Raw genomic sequence first — 21,022 nt, 5'->3', positions numbered from 1 at the left:
ACACAAGGCGGAACGGAGTATAGAAATGCCCCAGTGTAGTGCTTTTAAGTTGCCGATCTGTATCGGTACAAACAAAATGTCACAAGTGGTTATTTAGGATCATCTTGAGATGAGGGACGCCACCGCTGAGCCTGGGTGATTGAAGAATGACTGCCTTGGCACACGATGCTAGCCTACTTCGACATGCTGCCGACAGATGGCGCAATGCGAAAATGGCGCCGGCGCTGCTAACCCTTGACCAACTATCTCCGTACAACAAAGGGCCATTACGGCACATACAAATGCGATGTGCACGGTGATCTGGGAAAGGAACCTTGAATCCCAAAGCAAGCAAGTCAAAACACTAGAAAATTGTGCATTACGGAGACTCTTATTGCGCTAAAGGAAGCGTAATACACTTTCAGTAGATTGTCCGCTGAAACCAAGGCCCGGCTCGGTGACCCCTGCGGGGAAGCTCCGCGCATATCTGTTGTCCACGAAGATATTGAACGCATTTAGGGATCTGTAGGATTTAAGTCGTTTTCGGGTTTATAGACCAGGCTAGTCAAATAGATAGTCCTGAAGATGCACCCACGACACCGTCAGTAGATTTTTCATTTCCTCGAGGAAAAAGGGTCTTAGAGAGGGCCCTAAAAAGCGAGCAAAAACAATAGCCAACCAGAAGTAACATACTCCCCCCGGAAGTTTGGCCATTGTTTACCTCCACACACCCCGTGTAGGTGGCAAAGCTGCTGGTTCAGGGGTTCAGACATATCCGTACATCCCTCAATCTATCGTTGCATTGCGCCACATGACCCAACACCACCTTGAAAACAAGGCCTGTGCCTTTCTCCTCCCCCCAAACATCGTCACTAATGGACTCATGCAGCGTCAATGACGCTGCCAGCTCGCTTCGCAGGGTCTTACGCGCGTGATGCTGGCACAGAGCGACACCAAAGCGGACGCATCTGTTGCAAAGCAGCGACTCTTATCACGCTTCGGCGTGTTTGCTGCTTGGGGTGGGTTGGGAATCCACTAACTATGACGCCGTCGAGACTCCACAGTGCGTGAACGCGACACCGATGCCCAACGACTTCTCTGCGACTGTACTGTAAATTCACCGCTCATATTTTTTTCCCCCATGAAGTACTGACAAAGCTAATGCAGTTGCCACAGCACTGCAGCCCTTTACTGCTTTGAGTGAAGATAGTTGAGGGGAGGGACCTCGAATTTTTCTAGCACGGCAGAAATAAAGGGAAGCAAAAAGATCTCTATTTAAGCGGTAGCTTTATAGGCCCCACCACGCTCAAGGTCATGTCCTCGATGCCACCCGTGGCTGAAGCCCAAGCTCGCGTAATCAAGGGCACGTAAGCACCAGTTGCGTAAGCTCCGTTTGTGCAAGCTCGTAAGCGCTGGTAGCTGTAGCTGACGCTATGTCCTAGAGGTTGTCCTTGAGGTCATCCTAGAAGTCGTCGTTGAGGTTCTTCTAGAGGTCGTCCAAGACGTGTCCTCCAGGACGACGTCCTTGACGCCGTCCTAGACGTCAGCCTTGACATCGTCTTCTATGTGTGCACGCATATAACAATAATTTCATTAACATACCACTTCCTTTCTTGTTTTCACTAACAAAGTTCCTGCAAAGCTACCGCATTACATCGCGTTTGATCGAATCAATGCGTAATTTATTGTTTACGGCTTCACTCTTCCGTCTACAGTTTTTTCTAATATCACTTGGACAAAAGTACACCCACTTATCTGCATGTCGCAAAATGTATCGGCATCAAGTATGGCCACTCACTGTCATATTACTCCCAGGATATTGGTTCGCAGGCACAGAGTCTCCTACTGCAGAGCCCCAAGAGATATAAAAGGAGCTTGCAACCGCCAAAAGAGAGAAACTAAATGAAGATTGTGCAATGACAGATTCATTTATTCCTCGTGTTGAGGGAAACACAGAACATGAACAGCTAGGAGCCTCGTGCTGCTCTCGTCTCAACGTGCAGCGGCGAAGTAAGAGGAAATGGTATAAACAACACCGAGCGATAGAAGGGAGGATGAAAGGACACACGGTAGGTGTCAATCTATGGTCTTCGCGGCACCAACGACCCTCGCGTTGCGAGCGGTCGGGCTGTTTGGTGCCGACCCAAGCTTTAGAAGCGACCCGCACGCTCTTCGCGGTCCTTCTTCTCCCGCGAGCGAGACCTGCGCTCACGGCTGCGGCTGCGACGCCTGCGCTCGCGGCTTCGGCTGCGTCGTCTCGGCCCACGGGGACTGCCCCCGCCACGGGATCCAGAGCGAGACCTGGGGTAAGGACACAAGAACGATTGAGCGAGAGAGATGCATTACTCCCGTCTCTGCTGGAGCCACTAAGTAAGCTACACTTCATAGCAAGAAAACTCTTGCCATCAGGGTGCTTAAAATCATTCTTGCCAGTTACCCGAAGCTTTACCAGAAATCGTGAGAAACACTTTATCATCCCCAGAAAACTTTATTGCAGTCTAGGACAGAGCAAATGGAGATTGCCCAAGCAGGGGCAGACTTGCCAAAAGGCAGACTAGGACTATGGCATTGAGAATTTGGGGGGGCGACAGATTTCAGCAGGTAGCTAGAGTGGCGCTACGGTGCCTCGATCCCGTCTCCGACCGGTGTGTTTGGCGTCCTTTACCGCCCATGTGTCAAAACAGGTCCCGAAAGCGGTCCCGAAGCGGCAACAAACAATGTCTCGAAAGCCGGAGTGTCGCTCTGTCGGACGTCGTGATCCCAGCGGTTGGCACCGGAAGTCGCGGCAAAAAGTAAGAGCGAATGCGAGTGTCGCCGTAGTCTGCCTAAGCCTCCACGACCTGTCAAGCCGGAGAGTGACCTGCGATGGAACGGGCGCTTGCCACATCCGCCACCGCCGCTGCGACATCGCTCCGATCGCGGCCGGAGACGGTGGGACACCTCTATGACGTCGTCAGGCGGAAATCGAGGGCCCGCTCTCTTTAGTCAGGGAGGCGTTCCGGGAACTGTAGTGGCACTGACAGATTTTCGACCTAATCGCAGCACGAAGAAAGCAGGAACCACTCTAAAGCTTTTCTGAAAAGCCGACCATAGAAACCCTGCATGGGTGTTTGTTTCCGACGGCCTAGGGAGACAGAGGGGCACTTTCAAAAACCGCGTAGGGCAGCGAGAGGCCGAGTTCACCTTGTGCCCGTGCTTCCCAACACCACAACTGAAGCGTGGAAAGAATTTAACAGCTGCCGATTGCACCCGCCTTGCACTAAGCACCAAAACGGCGGCACCCGAAAGAAAATTGGCAAATTCAACGCAAATATCTTAAGCCCACTGCAAGGGACCGAGAGGTCAGAGCAGGTTCCTACAGGCTGCGGCCACTGACAAGCGTCAGAGCGAAAGTTACTCTGGGGACAATTTGCGCACTTTCGTTTTGGGAAGTAGAGCGCAACTAGACAACTTAAATGGGCGGATGAGAGGTGCCTAGATGTAGTTCGTACCTATGACGGCTTTTGTAAACTGCTCGTGCATCACCTGCGTTTTGAAACTTTACAGAGTTTGCTGTCACTCAGCTATCAACTTCCATAAAAAAAAAAAACAAAAAAAAAAAAAACCTTCTGCAAACTATTAATGGTCGTAATAAAAGAACTCTCGTTCAGGGAGTCGAGCTTCTTGAACTACCTCTAAAATGTAATTTACTCTTTTGTGTGTGAAACACTAAATTATGGTGTCGAGAGACTGCTCAATGTTTCCTTTCTGCCATGAAGATGCTGACTTGCTGAGAAAAACTAGAAAAGAGTAGAATCAAGACCAGAGGTATAGTTCATGCACTACGTCGTCGGAAGGAGTCACGGGAAGCGACTCCGCAGCCATGTGCTCGGCGTTTCCTTCAATGCTCCAATGCTTAGTGTTTCTATTGGTGTTTCAGCAGCAACAAAAGTAATGGCTCATGCACTCCATTACTTTTATTATTGAATATGTGCCTCAGATGGCCTACTACATACTCCAAAACCTTTGTGCAGTCTTTATTTCTCTGTTTGCCTCCTCTTTCATTGATACCTGTCTGTAGTTAGGCAGTTCCTGTTCGTCATGAGTGTTACTTTTCTTTCAATTCTTGAGCAGCAATTTTTGTGCAGTATGTCAGATTTCGAGTCACAAACACTGTTTTTTTAGGTAGTTGGGCCCTCACGTCAACCGTTTTTGATCAAAAACCTCGACAAGCGTGCCATATATTACAGACTTGTAAGTGTCTAAAAGTTTAAATTTTTCGTGCTGTAAACTACTGTAGATTGTTTCTTATGATGAGTGGTGATTCTTATGATGAGTAGTGATGGATTTTGTGAATGACAGAGTATGTTAATAATAACTTATGTGTGATAAAAACTTTTTTTTTTTTTTTTTTAGCTAATACAGCAGGCATTTGTCAAGACATGCCTGGTATGACAATTTCTTGACCAGGGCCTGCTTGCTAGAAACAGTGTCTTGGCTGAGACTGAGGGGGGGAAAAAGCGCTGCCACAGCCGACACACAAGCTGAGCGGGACTCAAACCGCTCGTGCGCTTGCCTTTGCAGTGCTTTTTCTCACTCAACCTCAGCTGAGACACTATTCTAGCAAGCCATCCCAGGTGCGGATTGTGCACTGCCACCCTAAAGAAAAACTTCTTTTCAACTGAAATCATGGCTCGTTCACATAGCTGCGTTGTGCTGTGTCATGCTGCACAGCGATTCCCCATTGGCTCGTCGTGTTGCCATAGCAACAGGTCGACTGAAGCAGTGCAAGCGACTGTAGTCAAGCTCGAATGCAACTGTGTGGACGAGCCTTTGTGCTCTGGCACCTGGGGAATCCCCAAGGATGACTCACCTCCTGCGGCGCTTGCGGCCGTACAGTTCCCTGCGCAGCTCCCTCGAGATCGGCTTGAGGTGCATGAAGTTGCAAAAGCCACTGCGAGTGCACTCCCTAGATAACAGGGAAAGAAGGGGGGACACCCATGCATCCTGCGACTTCGTCCAGTTGCCTCACACAGGCTCACTTCCCAAAGGAGGAAACTCAAGAAAACGGCATCCCGGCCAAGGCTGAAGGCTCAACTTTCGCAGCAACTCTGTCGGCAAGCGTTCCCATTTTAGATCCGGGTCCTTTCGGCTGTAGCCCTACTACTGTAACAGCTCAAGGCGATGAAAGCATAGTGTACAGCTGAAATAGTAGCGAAGTCATGTCTCGTAATGAAAAAAAGAGTCAAGCTTTAAAACTAGGCTACATCATTGTAACAGATGAAGATAAGGCAGACCAATAGGTTCCACTACGTCTAAATTGAATATTTGCTCTTGCTGAGTCTAGCAATTGTTTCAAATCCAAAAAGACACATGATCTCATATTAAGTGAACCATTCTGAGGCCATACATTTTGCCTTGCTTTTAGTGACATTCCATCAAAAGTTTGGTCATTGGGCCCCTTTAGGGAACAGTTGCAGTATATCAGTTAAAAGCTAAAATTGTTGACTTTACAAAAAATATGAAGCATTACCAGTAGTTTAGGAGTACTGAATATGCTCGCAAGATGTTTAATGTTGCACATAAAAAAAAATAAATGCAATATTGGCAATTTTTTAAGATAAGCGACAGAGATCTCATTTAGTGAGAGTAAGCAAAACTGGACCAATAAAATGTTTTCTTCAAAAGCACGGCAAGTTTGCACTCCTCCAGTAGCACCCTTACGCTTGTATTATGTGCACAGTTGTATGCACTATCAAGAACCATGGAAGGCCTCTCATTACTCAAGACTTGCATACTATAATATTTATGAGTGTTTTTTTTTCTTGCTCGATGGGTGCAACAAACTATGCAAAATGACACACAAAAGCTTTCTATCTGAGAGAGGGCAGCAAAGCATGTTGATCCAAAGGGGTTAATGCATCAAAGGCATGTGACATAACAGACACACCCCATTCCTTATTTACATTATAGCTTACATGTGGAAAGGGAAAGAAAGGATTACCAAACTCTTTGTGAGTTTTGAACTATGTGAGAACAAGAAATTTTCATCCACCCCGTATGTCGGTGGTGCTATGCAACTAGTTTAAAGCAAACCAATTTAACAAAAAGGAATTATTCGAATTTGGGCAACTCATTTAAACTTTGAATTTATCTTGGTAACACAAAGTATACTGCATAGATGGGCTACAACTTGGCATTGAAAATCGATCGCATGAGTGATTAGCGGGAGCTACACTTGCGAAACAAGACTGCACTGTAGAGGTCCCGGTACAAATGCAAAAGCCTTAGTTTGAAGGTTTCCGTCTAAATTGGCAGCTTGTACTATCTACAGCTGACAGAAATGGGGTGTTCTCTTTAGAAGTCTAGCACATAGAAAACCAATAATGTAGTTGATAGAGGCATGATCCCCAAGAGTTATTAGGTGCAGTGTGTGACCCTTTAGCAACACATCAGCTTCAAGTAGCTACTAAGATCTGACTCAACTGTTGGCGTATCGGTAACGGCACTACTTGCCAGGGTCCATTTGCAATCAATAATGAGAAATTTTATGCTATTTAATCATTACTATAATGGTTATGTCATTGCCATATTCAAATTGCACTAAAACAATGAGACAGAACTATGAACAAAATCCCCAGCTGTGCCAGAGATGGCAATAGCAAAGATGCTTATCGAATTCTAATAATCCTGTCCCCCCAAACACCACCACAGATTCCGCAAAGATACCTTCTCCTCAATTAAGACTTCAAACTGATTTTGTACAAAACACTATGTGCTGACAAAAAAAAAAAAAAAAAAAAAGAAAAAAGATCCAGACATTGTTAGTAATGAGCAGAGCACTTCAGGTACAGTTTGCGTTGCAAGGGCTCAGTCTTATAGGAGCCAGTAGTAACGCTAGGTGTGACCCCTTGTGGTTGCCGAGAGCAGCAGTATTCGGCAACCACATCAACAAAAAAACACCAAAAAGCCAATGATGTAGAATGTGCCTACACATGCAGTATCTATATTTACCTCATTCTGTTAGTGGAATAAGCTGAAATGAAGGTAGTAGTGACTCCATCTCCAACTGTTCCTATATCAGCTGTATATCATGCTTGCTAAAAGCATATCAGCATGTTTTACTGTCGTTTTAGCACTGCCGAGTTATTCGGGAAAGAGTAGAAGTGATCAGACAGATGTTGCAATGTTGTATCTCCTGCGAGCTACTATGGCATTATTATATTCCCAGCACGGAAGGGTGCACCTTCAAAACAAGTAACGTGAAGTGTAGCGCTTCTTTGTAGCTCTGCAATCCACAAATGTGGAGGGAAGTACACTGTGATTTAGAGTGAGGCTGGAAAATAAACTGCTGAAAAAAATTCTCTTTGCTGTCAAAATGTTGGTTCCAATTTCTAGAAGCTGCAAAAAGACACATAGGCACACAAGCAGGCTACCGCAGTTTGCATAGACACCCACCACATAATTTCCAGCCAGTGCCCTCTCAATTTCATGGGAAAAGAAATAGTAAAATTGAGCTCCTCTCAAATCCAAAAGGCACTAAAATTAAGAAAAGCTTGGACAGAGTAGCTTTAACAAAGGCAACTTTGACTTTCATAAGCAAGTCCAATTTTTTCCTCTACATATCCCCGAAGTCTATGAAAAAATGTACTAATTACAAATAGCTGGATAGGCCCAGAACGGTCCAGAACTAGCGTACATAAAATGTAACACAAATTGCTGGAAACAATAAAGAAACTTATCTCAGGAATTAGTGTGAGGAACCTTTGTTAAAAACTTCAACGGCAAGAAAAAAACCTTGAAAACTGGTTATCTGTACCTGCTAAGCACTACACAGCAAACAATTCTGAAAAGTGCTTTGTTCCTTTCCTGCAACCAAATGTTACTCCTTCCAAAAATATTTAGAGAAATAATTATGCTTAACAGTTGAATGTCCCAGTACTCATAATACTCCAAAGACTTGAACATTTTGACAATAAAATTGGCATTTTGATTTGAAGCGAGTTCAGCCTCACAAAGTTTTTCGACCAAGTTATTATGAGCCACGTGTACCCAAGACAACTTTAATTATAGCAGAATTAGACAGGAGGGTTTACCTTTCTTCTTTTCACCATGCCATGAGGCAGGTTTGAATTGCACATAACACACATTGATTGGAAAACATCAAATGCCCTTCTGCAAACATTTTACAGGCAAGCATTGCAGTCGTAACACAACACCATTTTAGATGTCATAATAATGTTTTAACTTCAAGACCACTGAGAGGACCCTGGATCTGATCACAAGTTTCTATTTTGTTATGCTTGGAGCCATGTTTGTGTGCTACAGATAAAAGAAATAACATACTTTCTACAATTAAATTTTCTTTCCTTCTAGATGAACTAGTATGATAAACTAGTATGAGTAAGGAACCAACAGACGAAGCAACAAACCATGAATCCTAGAACTCTGTGCAGGCATTCCTAGGGCCTTGAATCCCCTACCGAAGACCAAGCCCAAATAGCTACAGCTGTATAACGTCCGGGAAATGTGGGAGCAAAAGTCATGTTGGGACATGGCAAGTGCAGAATTATCTACTCCTCTAAGGTCACTTTCAAACAAAAATATGTTGCACCATACTCACTGCTTCCCTGGAAGCAAACGTCACGAATGACAATAGATGTGACTGTCGGTTAATACAAAGGTCTACAAATTACCAGCAAAAAGAAAAAAAAGCAGACAGTTCTTATCATGTCTAGTATGCCGCTGCACTGCTCAACTTTTCCAGGAAAAAAAAATTATTACAAAATTGCCACAGTTTCAGTCAACAAATGAGGCAATTAACCACCCTGGCCTAAGCGGGCACTAGCTAGAAATTTTGTGGAGTGTTTTAGGCTTTTAATAGGCAACAACTTACCCTCTCAGAGCCAATTTGGATTTTAAGCTGAAAAGAAAGGCTACGAACTTCGAAGGAGACCGGACACTGAGCTGAAAAGAAACGCTAGAGCGGGAAAAAAGCAGAAGGTGCAGGAATCCACCGGCTAGGCTACAGAGAAGATGGGAAGGAAGAGAAGGTGGACGCTGAAAAACGAAGAGTCTCATGTCAGAGCTGCAGTTCAGCTAGCTTCGCCCCTTCCCTTCAAAGGATTATTGCACATCTAGAGCTGGAAAGGAATGCTGGAGGATGCCGAGCTGCAATTGAATGCTGGCGCTGAAAATGCGAGCTGTGGAAGAACAGGGGTACACGGAAGCGAGTGGTCACCAAAGACTGCGAGCTCCCACCAACCACAAGGAGTCACTAGTGAGGCGGGGACAAGACTGGGCCGGCGAGGGCCTTAGGGACAGTGGACATCTCACTCTCAACGAGGCACCTACTCAGAAGTCTTCGACCACCCAACTAGAGTACCCCCACACGAAAAGATGCAACTTACTCGGAGGCCTCCGTGGTACGCCAAGTCTTTGCTTTCAAGCTAAAAAGACAGGGCACACAGTTACTTACTCGTGAGTACGTACAATGGCATGTGCACGGTTCATTAAACCGGGGCACCCTGCAACACGACTTGGACAGAGTGATTCTTTCCATTGCCCTATGCCCGAGAAAAAGCTGTCCTGCTTAGCCACACTGGCAGATAGAAAACGTTTGAAGAGTAATGAAGCAGAAGCAATGGAAGGTCGACGGAAAACCAAATCGAGTGAGAAAGAAAATCCAGTCTTCAGCCAGGAACCAGCACTACATTGGTGGAAATAATGGCCATAGATGAACAATCCTAGACCATACCAAGGAATGGACTCTGTCAAGCAAACACTAAACTAAATTTTCACAGCGGCATGTGTCTGCTGAGAAGACCAAGGACGAAGAGAGTCTGTCTGGAAAGTTGAGAATGACTAGCCAAGAAGGAGTCGCAGTCTTCATGGTGTTGAGGTTCCGTTTTGGCCTCCAAAGCATGTGGCAGAGAGCTCAAACCCTGGACAGTCCCTACCTCAAGAGATCCCTGGGGCGTTGCTCATAGCCCCAGGTGCTTTGTGACAGAAGTCCCTATATCCTCGTAATTCTGCAACTGACCTTCAATTCACAGCATCTTCAATGAGTCATACTGACTCACATCACTCTGCAGGTGCCCTATTGAGAAGCTTTTGATTCTAACCAGGAAAGGTAAATTTGCCAGAGTAACTGCCTTTCCGCCAAGTGAGCCACAAACACTACCTCATGACTGCACCCAAAAGTGCTACCACAAAACATTGCTTTCAGCATAAAAGCAAGTCCTTGCTTCACCAGAATGATAAAGAACTATTGCAATGTAATATACATAGCACTGCGTAATCCATACGGCTCATGCTAAAGCAAGCAAAGGGGCTGGCCACCTATGTAAAAAACAAAAGACTCACAAAATATTATTGCTGCAAGGCGAGACAAGTATGAGTTATGCATTGTGACTGTAAGTCCTCTTGCATTAACAGATAAGATTCCTCAAAATGTACAGCTTGGAATTTCTGCACACAGGAATGGAATTCCCTCCCTTCCAAAAGGGGTGTCACTCCAGTCCTTTCCACTGGCACACTGAGGTAGCTTCAAACAAATTTTCCCCAGGAACCAAGGGGGCTTTCACTTCAATTCCACAGAAGTAGTGACAATACAGTTAGCCTGACTGCCGCCTAGTCACACTTTTCGTGCGTAGCTAAATGACGACTGCAGAAGCTACTGGTACGATGAACAGTGTGGACAAAAGGCACAAACTCGATTCATAAAGTTTGACGACTCAACCGAGAAGCATTTTGGGCATAAGCAACAATCCCGCATTTGGGCCCACCGTCCCGCAGACTGCGCGTACCGGCAGCAGTAGTAGTCCACTTACCCCATCTCATACTGGCGGCAACAGGCCTCACGGAAGTCTGTCACAGGCGACAGCTCGGAGTAGATCGGGTGGCCCGCAAACCAGCGGTTGTTCAGGTCTGCCACCGCTTTTTCCGCGTCTTCCTCCCTGCGAAACTGCGGGAGCAAGGGTTACACGGGAATCGGAAGGCAGAGGTGAAAGGGGTGCAACGGGACTTTCCCTCACCTTCACGTAGACGTTGCCCACAAGGTGGTCGCCAAGGTTATCGCACACGTTCATCTCTTCAATCTCCCCGTACTGAAACAGAAAGCCAGGAACAAATGCAATCTCGACCCACAGCAGATGAGTGGACTGGACTGGGCCCGTTCAGAGCTTAATCCCCGTTTCAGACTTGCAACGATACAACAGCAAAACCACTACTCTCGATGGAGGTTTTCAACCTTTTCGGTTTCCGAGCCTATACTCTGTATCAACCTTTTTGTGTTACACCATCAAGGCTAGCACAGCTCTGAGTGCTGCAGCTCCACACTGCTGCGCGAACAAGTAGCTCCATCATAAGTCCCACTTGCATGTGCTCTCATCCAAAGGAAATGACAAACAAAGTCATATTCTTGAGCGAGTAGCTTGGCCAGTATTGAAGTGCTGCAGAAACTATGCTAGCCTTGACAACATAGCACGAAAAATGTCAATGCCAAGTATAGGAAGGCAGGCGAGAAACACTCTCCTCTTACTGTCCTTGCAACAAAACAGTTTGCCAGCTAGTAACTACACCAACAGTACAAGCAGTAAGAGAAAAGGTGAGACCGTTTAATGGGGAACACTGGCCAGAAAAAATAATTTTTGCAAAAACTGTTGATATTGAAAAATGTTATATTTACATCTATTAACATCTGGAGAGTATTCCCAGAATGTTTCACTTGTTTACACTGTATGCTTATTTTTTTACAAATTATTTTCAGTCCGTCGATCCTAAAGAAAAGGTAGAGGTTCAAGCACTTTGAACACATTTTCCCCGTTCCGCTTTTTGGCGTAAATTTAACTTTAGTAAAACTATTATTTGTTAACGGGACAAAAGGAAAAGCTAACTCAGTGTTCCGGCGATTTTTTCAGTCGGTGATTTGCTTCAAAATCAGCTCAACAGACCAATACACGCGACTGTAGTTCCCCAAATATTGTTTGAAAAGAAAAATTGACCGCATCTCCATGTGGTGAATGATGTTGATTGGGGCGAAGCTTTGGTGGAGCTTGTCTGCGTAAATGCTTAGCCGCAGCATGCCAAGCCTTTCATTCGTTTTCATCCATGAAAGAAAGAGCATGTGTGGTATGGAACGTGGTTATATATGCACTTGAGCATTTGACCGCAGCGCCCTCTCGTCTATAAACGTTGAGCCAATGCATGCAATGTTTAATGCGATTATATACGCATTTTATCGCAGCGCCCTCTATTGTATAGACGTTGAGCGGCTACATGCACCGTTTCATCCATGACATCCCCAGCTTTTGAGTTACTACCACATCTCAGAGCCCCCTACTTGTCCTTCAGTCGTGGCCGAGTGGTTAAGGCGATGGACTAGAAAGCCATTGGGGTCTTCCCGCACAGGTTCGAATCCTGTTGACTGCACAAATTTTTTTTTTTTTTTTTCGTCATCTTTTTTTTTTCTTACACGAGCACGTGCACGAGCTCCAGCAAGATTGATGTGAGCACGGACGCCGGACGGATAAGGCGAAACCCTGAGGAGCTTCGCCCCTAAAACACATTGTGGGGTTATTGAATTTTCACATTTCTTTTCCATCGTGTTTCCTGCGCGACCTGAAAGTCTGTACCATCTGTAACGTCGCACTACTGGGAGCGTGCGGAAATTTGAATATTCCTTTCGGCATCATCCTTATCTACGGTTTTCTCAATTGCTATCTTGAATTTTGAGAAAATAGCATACCGTGAAACTAAAATCCAGATAGTCCGAAAACGAAATTTGTTTGGGTAGCTCAAAAAACGGCTGGAGTACCCCTTTAAGCGGAATTTAATGGCCGATTTAGCTGTGGCATTGTTTTCACACTTTGTGGATGTCTTTCATAAAGGATATAACGTAAAGTTCCGAAAGACTGCCCAGCCAAAACGAAGCGATAAATGGTGAAAAGCATGGTGTGGGCTACCTTAGGGGATGCCACAGCAAAACTTTATCAAAAATTAATGATAAACACCCTGGCACCGGCTAAAAACCATGTGACGATACTGCAGATCGTGAACACCACAAATTCGCGTTTCACAATGCTATCACACGCGGGAATTTGCTACAAACTCCTCTGTCACGGGAAAAGATTCCGCAGGTTGTGGACGCAGGATATTTGCACTCCACGGTGTAAAAGAGCCGCGAAAACCGGTTGAGAACTTGCATCTCACAGGAACGAATACCATAAATCGCAGACGCAGGAGATTGAAGTTTTATGGTGAAATAAACACAGGAACCAGTTACAAATTAGCCTGTCACAGGGATCGATATTCGGTGCAGAGATAGCACACAAAAACTACACACTTGTACGTTACAGGAACAAATACCGCAGATAGCGAATGCAACAGAATCGTATTTCACGACAGAATACACACGCGGGACCAACTCGCGTGGAACATAAACGCGGCAATCCGCTACAAAACTTACATTACCAGAACGGATACCGCAGGTTGCGGACGCAGCAGATTCGCAATTCACGGTGCAATGTACATGTGGGAACAACTTGCGTGTTACGGGAGCCGATACCGATATCATGCATGCAGACAAAAATGCGGGAACCCGCAATGAACTCGCTTCTCAGTCGTGCCGGTACAGCAAATTGCGCGGTTGATGGGATTCCTGTCGGACCTCGCGTGAAGTCCGACGGAATCAGGTGGGGGGAGGGGGGGGGGGGGGGGATTTTTCAGAATTTTTATGCTACAGATTTAGCCAGAAAAACCGGATGGACGATATCTTGGGGGTGGGCGTTCTCCAGGAACTTAACGGTAAAGGTTTTGTCAACAACATAAAAAGAAAGAAATTTATTTGACTTTTCAGCGCGACGTTAGCATAAAGTAAACATCTTTTTGAAAACTTTGTTTTCACAGCTGCGCCCTCCAGGCAATCTGCTGTGTATCTAGTGAAGAAAAATATTGGGTGTTATATTAATTTTTAAACAACAGTTGTTCTAAACACTGTCTGTTCCTGATAAAAACCGCAATAATTTATTTTACAATTTACGCACACCGATGAAACTTTGCAATGCATTCTGCCTCGCAACTGCCAGTATACTGTAAATTTAAAATATATTAAGCTAAAGGTTTAAAGGTTGACCCTTCTGGGTAGCAAGAATGTGAGACTCAGCTATGCATAAATTGTCGCCAAGCTGAAAATAAGCTTTACCTAGATATTGGGGGCATTGAGGAAACTTGGGTGCTTGAGAAACCCTGGCAGTAAACTGGGGAACCCCTGCATTCTTTAAAACCTCATTTGAGAACCCCCGGTCTAGAGATACAATGGTTCAGGCAACCACAGATTTTGCACCTCGTCCTCCTAGCGTCTTTCTAGGCTTTACGGACTCTATTCGCCTCGAGATCGAACCGTGTCGCCACCGTGCGGCCGAAATTGGAAACGCGCGAAAGCGGGGATACCGCCGTGCGTCGTCTGCTACGGGCGCACGCTCAGAAGCATGGATCTCGACAACGCAAGCCCGTTTCAGGCTGAGCTTGACATTCCTTATTAAATGTTTCATGTTTTTGCTGCCGTTTCTTCTTACTAAAGGTTGTGTTGTATCGTTTCCCGTGCGTAGAAATTCACCAAGGCGATTATTATTAAGTCGGAAGCTTCCATAATCGTAGTGTGGTGGTTTGTATACAATCGCTGGTCCCACGTATTTTTGTTATCTCGCACAAACCATGGCTTTTATAAAGCATTGAATGTTGAGTGGGTCTGTGGTTTGATTAAAAAATTAACCCGACTGATCGCTATCCTTTAATAGACTAATGAATCAATAAATCCGTATGTTGATTTTTCGCCGGTCATATTGCGTGAAAAACGCTGAAACCACATTTTTTTACTGGTTTTACTATGGCATAAATGGCATATTGCATTCCCATTCTAAACTTAACGTTGTGAGTCCTGCATAACTATGAACACGGGAAGCCTTATAAAATGAAGTATTTTTTAAAGTTATTATTTTAACAGTATAATCACCCTCGGTGAAAAGTGAAATGACAAGCACGCTGAAGTGATTTACTGTGCAAGCCAGTGTCACAAAAGAAATAAAGACGTAAAAAAATATTAAAGCAGGCATATTTTTATTCTTGGTTGACTTTCTCCAGCACAAGACTCGAATTAACCGGCAAAAACAAAATTGCAATTAAAGCATTACTTGAATAATCTGAACGTTAATCAATGAACTGCCCAGTCCCGATATACGTTAGGTGAGGGCGGAGGGTGATCGGAAAGTCTCGTGAAGGTCGCTAGCCCTCATCAGTAAAAGAGTATCACTGCGGCCGATGCTGTCTGTGTCTTGGTGCGCGTCGATTGTTGGGGTTACAGAGTCTACTGTGTTTGAATACAAGATTACTTAGCCAGACATTTATAGTATTAGCCTCTTGACATCCGCGGCCCTCACCAAGAAAATTGAAGCGGGTGAACCCACACGACCGAGAAAAGCATTTAATAGCAGGAACATTGCTGCGTTGCTCGGTTACGCTCGTTTATTACAGTCACGCAGATATATTGGAACAGTTTGTTTCACTTGCTTCAGTTGTCCTGCCAACCGTGCAGTTTGCAGATCTTAACTAGAAGAGACACACTCTCCTCATCGCAACGCAGTAGATTTGTTCAGACTCCAAAAAACTTACCCACGCTATGGCACAGTAAAAGGGCAGAGGAACTGAATAGCATAGTAATTTCCAATACAGCGCTAACTCTTCATTATAATTATTTATATTACTGCAAAAGCTAGAAGTAAAGAAAAAAACAAAAAATATAGAAGCTGCGATTTCACAGCTCACACTACGAGTATTATGTTATCTGGGATGGAATTTATTGTTTACTTTTTTAATTCCCACGTTGATGAATCGATACATCCATTTTAAAAGAAACAAATATTTAACATAAATATTCCAGTTCAGCCGGAGACATGCAGGCATCAGTCGAGGTGATCCATGCTTTCCAATGTCTGCCTAGAGCAGACGACGCACCCACAGAAGCGATTATATAAATTTAGGCCGCACGCTGGCAACACGATTCGATCTTCCCTGTAGCCCCGAACAGTACCGCATCCTTTTCCGCTAGAATTGTTTTCCCACCGATAGTATGCGACAAAATAAACGCAAGAATCTACGCCGTCGCGCGCACGAACGTAGGGAGCCTATGGGGCGGCCGTTCTCCTATCCCCGCTTTGATGATGATGATAGCGCGACCGTAGCGCCACCTCTAGGTCGATCTCGAGGCCAATAACATTAAAATGTCTCACTTCTTATCTGCTTCGGTGACTCCCAAGGCAGAGCGACAGCCCATAGATTCCCAATTGATCCGATTAAACTCCAGTCAAAGGGCCCGCAGCTCGACGAAGGCTCATCGTCGTGCAGGCGCCGTGTAACAGATTTCTGTTCCAAGAATCAATCCTCAGTCCCTCACTAGGCTGCGCAAAATGCTTTCCTTTGCATGACACAAAAGAACCCGATATTGCATTTCATTATTTGTCTTTACCGCCAGCCAAAAAGACAGAAATGAGCTCAAAGTCCTCACGTGGTATGAAAACGTTTAGACACCGCAGGAAATATTAAGGGGATATACCAACCTTGTCCTCCAGCTCCACAAAGACATCTTCGAAGAAATTGTCAAAGTGTTCCTGCATTTCTTCCTCAGTCATGTTGGCAACTGCAAACATGCAACAAACAGAGTTATAAGGAGATGGTTATTACATTAAAGGGATGCTCAACTGAAATTCGGATTTCACAAAATAGGCTTCCAGAAGTGTTCAACAGGGTGCCATAAACCACGAAACGTCACTCATAGAGCCATATCTCGAGCGGATGGCCGTATTTCTGGAAAATAAAGTAGGGAATGAGGAAGAATGTTGACGTCATCTTCTCGCAGAAGAGTTGACGGGGAGGAGAAATGGCCTCGCTCCCTTTCCTCTCCGCGTAATCGCAGAGTCAAAGTAAAAAGCGGAGGAAATGAGGAAATCGCGAGGTCACGCGTCTTTCTGACCTTGTGCGAGCGCGCTCTTCTTTTACAAAAATACAACAATCCGTTGGAGATACCGCTTTATGAGTGACGTTTTCGGATTTGTAGCCTATCGATTCTGCATTGTTTTCTGAAACTAGATTTTTAGTTCAGCATCCCTTAAGTGCCCACTATGCTTGGCACAATAATGCTGTAGTCGCCAACCAATTTTTCGGACTCTGAGGGAACCAAAAACTTGTCCAAATAATCAAGTGGTCCGAAAAATTGATTTCAGCCAAAATATCAAATTTCTATACATAACCCGCTGCGTATTGGCCACTTTCCATTTGCTTGATGCCAATTTTAAGTTCTCGTGCAACTTCCACTTTATATAGTTCACTTCTCACTCGTTTGTTGATCTGTTTGATCATGGTGCTGCGCTTTGTTGGCGCCTTCGTTGGCACAAACAGCGAAGTTGAATCCATTCGGCACTATTTGTAGACAATGTTTAGTCCACCACGATTGCTTAATACTAAGCCTATCGGCAAAAAACCTTTGCACTCAACAGCTCGCAACGCTATCGTGACGGCTGTTAACTGAGGAAATCACACAAAGTATGTCCGAAACATCAAGCATTAAGCTTTATGGCATCCAAAGCTTATTGCTTTAGATGCCATAGCCGCATATTGAGGAGCCATTTGGCGGTGTCCACACCTCTAGGAGTATTCACCTGCGGCTTATGTGCGGGTTGCATCGCCATCTTTGGGTCCTTGACAGCAGACAGCCGTGCCCGCACCAGGACCAGCCGCACTACACCACGAATCTTTCTCTGGTTTCGATGACACCAGAATTTGCAGCGCCAGTATGGTGTCATGCGTGATGGTTAGCTACTGCACAAGTTGTAGTCGAAGAAGAAAAAAGAAGAGAGCAAGCTTGCGGACTCCTGTTCCTTCGAGATTCCAAAAGCCCGAACACACGGGTGTGAGAAAGCAGTCACTCTTTGTGAGACGGTGACACAAATGGCTTGCACGCATCAACTGGAAAGACAAGTACCGAGTATGTACAAGGCACTTCCTCTTGGGTAAGTGTTGGCACATTTGCTTTCCTCGGACATCAGCGATAAGATTTCCACAAAACTTTGACTGTTGCCCGTCGCTGCCGCTCATTGTGACATGGGTTGTTTACATGTGGTTTCGACGGCCCGAGCGACAGCAGTTCCTCTCATGTCGCCTCGAATTGATGAAAAAAAGTGGAGCACAATGAAAGCATGATTCTTTTTGCCTGAGCAGTGGCAAGTAAAGGGCGACAGAAACAAACTCATGAACGGAGATTTTTTTCGATGGCAGTTTGCCGCCGCTCTTGTGCTCATATTCGAGTTTCTCGAGCATGTTTCTTTGTCAAGGTTGAACTTTTGCCACAACTTGGCCTAAAGTATGAAGCGATTCTTCCAGACAAAGCGACGCGACAGGACCCGCTGCCGCTCGGTCCATCGTAACCACATGTAAGCGACGCATGTCACGATGACCAGCAGTGACAGGCAAAGTTCCCTGTAGAAATCTTGCCACTCATGTCCAACGAAAGCAAACGCTGCCGACATTCCCCCGAGAAGTGCCTTGAACACACTCGGTACTTGTCGACGTCTTCGTCAAGGTCTTTCCAGTTAATGCGTGCAAGCCATTCGCATTGCCTTCTCATGGAGAGCAACCGTGCTTTCTCGCACTTGTGTGTTCAGACTCTCAGAATCTCGAAGAAATGGGAGTCCGCAAGCTTGCTTTTTTCTTTTTTCTTCTTCGACTGTGACTTGATGCAGCAGCCAAATTTGTAGCGTCTTTCCGGCGCTGCGAATGCCGGTGTCACCGAAACCAGAGAAAGCTTTGCGGTGTAGTGCGGCTAATCCTGGTCCAGCCGCGCGGGCGTGGGAGTTTCTTGTCAAGGACCCAAAGATGGCGATGTACCCAGAATGCACCGCACACCACCCACACGTAAGCCACAGATGAATACTTCCTAATATCTTACACCGTGCTCAATGGTCACTGACAGAGTGAGAATGACACCCGCGCTTTATGCCTTTCGCTGCGCTTTGGCTGCGCACGCTCGAGGTAAACGAAACACTGAAGCGTTGTCAAAGGCAAGAAGCTTGTGTGCAGGAGGCAAGGCAATTGAAGCCCCTCCCTTCCATTGTCACCTTGTCAGTGACTATAGTTCTCATCGTGAAAGAATTACTCGGAATTGTACGAAACTTCACTCACGATGGGAGCCGTCAGCTGTCTGCGCAGAATTTTGGGGGTTGTGGTACAGATTCTGCAGCAGTACAGTCTGAAAGCAAGAAAGGTCGAGAAATAAACATTATAAACCAGTTCGAAACCATAAAGGTCGTAGATATATCATAGGTGGGAGTTGTAATTTGTTTCCAGGGGTGTTATGTACATTCAGAATTCAAATGACGATAACTGCGTCGCATACGGTTCAGGCCTACTGAACCCCGCGTCAACGCGCTAACAGCGCTATGCTGCATCGCACCCACCTGACTGAACGTTGGCTTGTTGTGAATTCGGGAACATCTGTCTCCATGTCGACAAGCTCCGATCTTGAAGTAAAATGAGCAGTTGACTCTGCGAAAGGCCAGAACAGCAAGTTACGAGACGGAACAAAAATTGTGAATAAAGCAAAGCTCTGTCGAGCGTTGCCGATGGACGCAGCAAACACGTCCATTGTACATCTTGTTCGCGCGTGAAACACGCGAACAAGATATACAACGTAAAGATTCGGTCTGATTTCAACACAAACTTCGTAACTAGTAAAGATAAGCGAAGCATAGAAGATTTGGGACTAAGATATAAACAAGATAAAGCCGCGAACACCATATTAATATGGCCGAAACGTATCGAACCTCTCGGCCACGTTGTGGCGCAATTAACAAACCGAACAAAACATTGCCGATATACTTGTGACTCTCGGATATGGAACAAAATACCTCGATTATCATAACGCGGGTCGTATGCGAAAGAGATTACTTACTTGTCTTTCTCGGTGCCGAAAATCGACGCCAAATACTCAGCCATCTTTAACGAGTAACCGCTTCCTTAACCAGGACCCGTCAAGGGCGAGCAAAGAAAGTCGAACTGTTCGTGACATAGGTGGCGTCATTAGCCCGAACCGAGCAAAGATTAGGTGAATGGTGGCAGAAAGCAAAAGAAAACTAAGTATTTTCTTATTAACTGATGGCAAGGGAGTTTTATAGCCTCACTTTCTTTGCAGTGCGGAGTGAATATAAATTTCACATTTAAATATTCTAAGCTTAAGTTGTAAAACAAAACGGCTAGGTAGCGCAAGCTACCGCCCGATTCAAAGGGCTCAGCCGGATTCATTTATCCACCCTTTACCGCAGGAAAGGGCGGATAGACCCACAGTGTGGATAGACCCTTCGCTGCGGTCCAACATAAGTTTCGGCAGAGACCACTGCCCCGCTTGGTCGCTGCAGCGGCACCGAACGTAACTTTAACCAAACGACCATCTTGCATCTAAAAAAAAAAAAAAAATCGCGTTTTTGGAGCGTTGCAGAGGCTGGCGGCAGCGCATTGAACAGACATTTTTTCTCCTCGTTCGTCGTCATTCGCCGAAGAAGTTCTTTAAAACCATGTGCAAGCCGTGAAACCTGCCGTTGAGAACACTTGGAAATTTTTATGGAAGCGCAATGCCGCAGGAAAAAAGCACAACTCGTCTAAACGAAGTTTTGACGGTCTCGAAGCGTGATCAAAGCTTCCTCGGCAAATCTACTCGCATTGCTTACATGTCTGAACTGTTCCGCGGCGCCCAATCGCTTTCCGTGCAACAATATTTGTTTACTAGACCATCTGTTACTTCTAAACTACCTTATAGATAATATAATATGTTTGTATCAATAAAAAATTGTTTTTAGGACTGTATATTCAGGCAAGATGCCTTCATGGCAGCGCTATCCCGAGGCACCCGGCCCTACCCCTACTCGATAGCCTCACGGGAGGGGCTCTCCAGCGTTCTTCACCTCCTCGCATTTGCATGTACGTTTTTGAGTCCAACCACAGCGACAATCGAAAGAAAAGA

The 21,022-nt window shown here is 45.4% G+C and overlaps 1 protein-coding gene across 2 annotated transcripts; it reads right to left on the bottom strand.

Moving 5' to 3' along the window:
* Nucleotides 1-1,882: 1,882 nt before the first annotated feature.
* On the bottom strand, nt 1,883-20,074 carry LOC8030293 (splicing factor U2af 38 kDa subunit). 2 transcript variants are annotated; one of them, XM_029978638.2, is made up of 9 exons: nt 19,958-20,060; nt 19,464-19,551; nt 19,189-19,255; nt 16,572-16,651; nt 10,995-11,066; nt 10,791-10,924; nt 9,369-9,407; nt 4,832-4,927; nt 1,883-2,280 (listed from the first exon to the last, which is right to left on the bottom strand). In XM_029978638.2, the coding sequence occupies exons 1-9, from the start codon at nt 19,999-20,001 to the stop codon at nt 2,130-2,132; spliced, it is 771 nt and encodes a 256-aa protein (XP_029834498.1). In that variant the 5' UTR covers nt 20,002-20,060; the 3' UTR covers nt 1,883-2,129. The 2 variants fall into 2 exon arrangements, with proteins under 2 accessions (XP_029834498.1, XP_029834499.1); XM_029978639.3 differs by lacking the exon at nt 9,369-9,407 and having other exon boundaries at nt 19,958-20,074.
* Between the last annotated feature and the right edge of the window lie 948 nt (nt 20,075-21,022).

Source organism: Ixodes scapularis, unplaced genomic scaffold (assembly GCF_016920785.2).
Source record: "Ixodes scapularis isolate PalLabHiFi unplaced genomic scaffold, ASM1692078v2 PGA_scaffold0__279_contigs__length_252992795, whole genome shotgun sequence".
Taxonomy (NCBI): Eukaryota; Metazoa; Arthropoda; class Arachnida; order Ixodida; family Ixodidae; genus Ixodes; species Ixodes scapularis.
The sequence above is the reverse complement of the archived record's forward strand: the minus strand, read 5'-3'. Positions and strand labels throughout refer to the sequence as shown.

What these genes read in the sequence shown, in the direction of transcription:
- LOC8030293 (XM_029978638.2), bottom strand. Translation starts at nt 20,001, where the DNA reads ATGGCTGAGTATTTGGCGTCGATTTTCGGCACCGAGAAAGACAA. An exon ending in GACAGCTGACGGCTCCCATC is followed by an intron (nt 16,652 to 19,188) that starts GTGAGTGAAGTT and finishes GCATGTTTGCAG; the next exon opens with TTGCCAACATGACTGAGGAA. An exon ending in TGCCGCCAGTATGAGATGGG is followed by an intron (nt 9,408 to 10,790) that starts GTAAGTGGACTA and finishes CTGTCTTTTTAG; the next exon opens with CTTGAAAGCAAAGACTTGGC.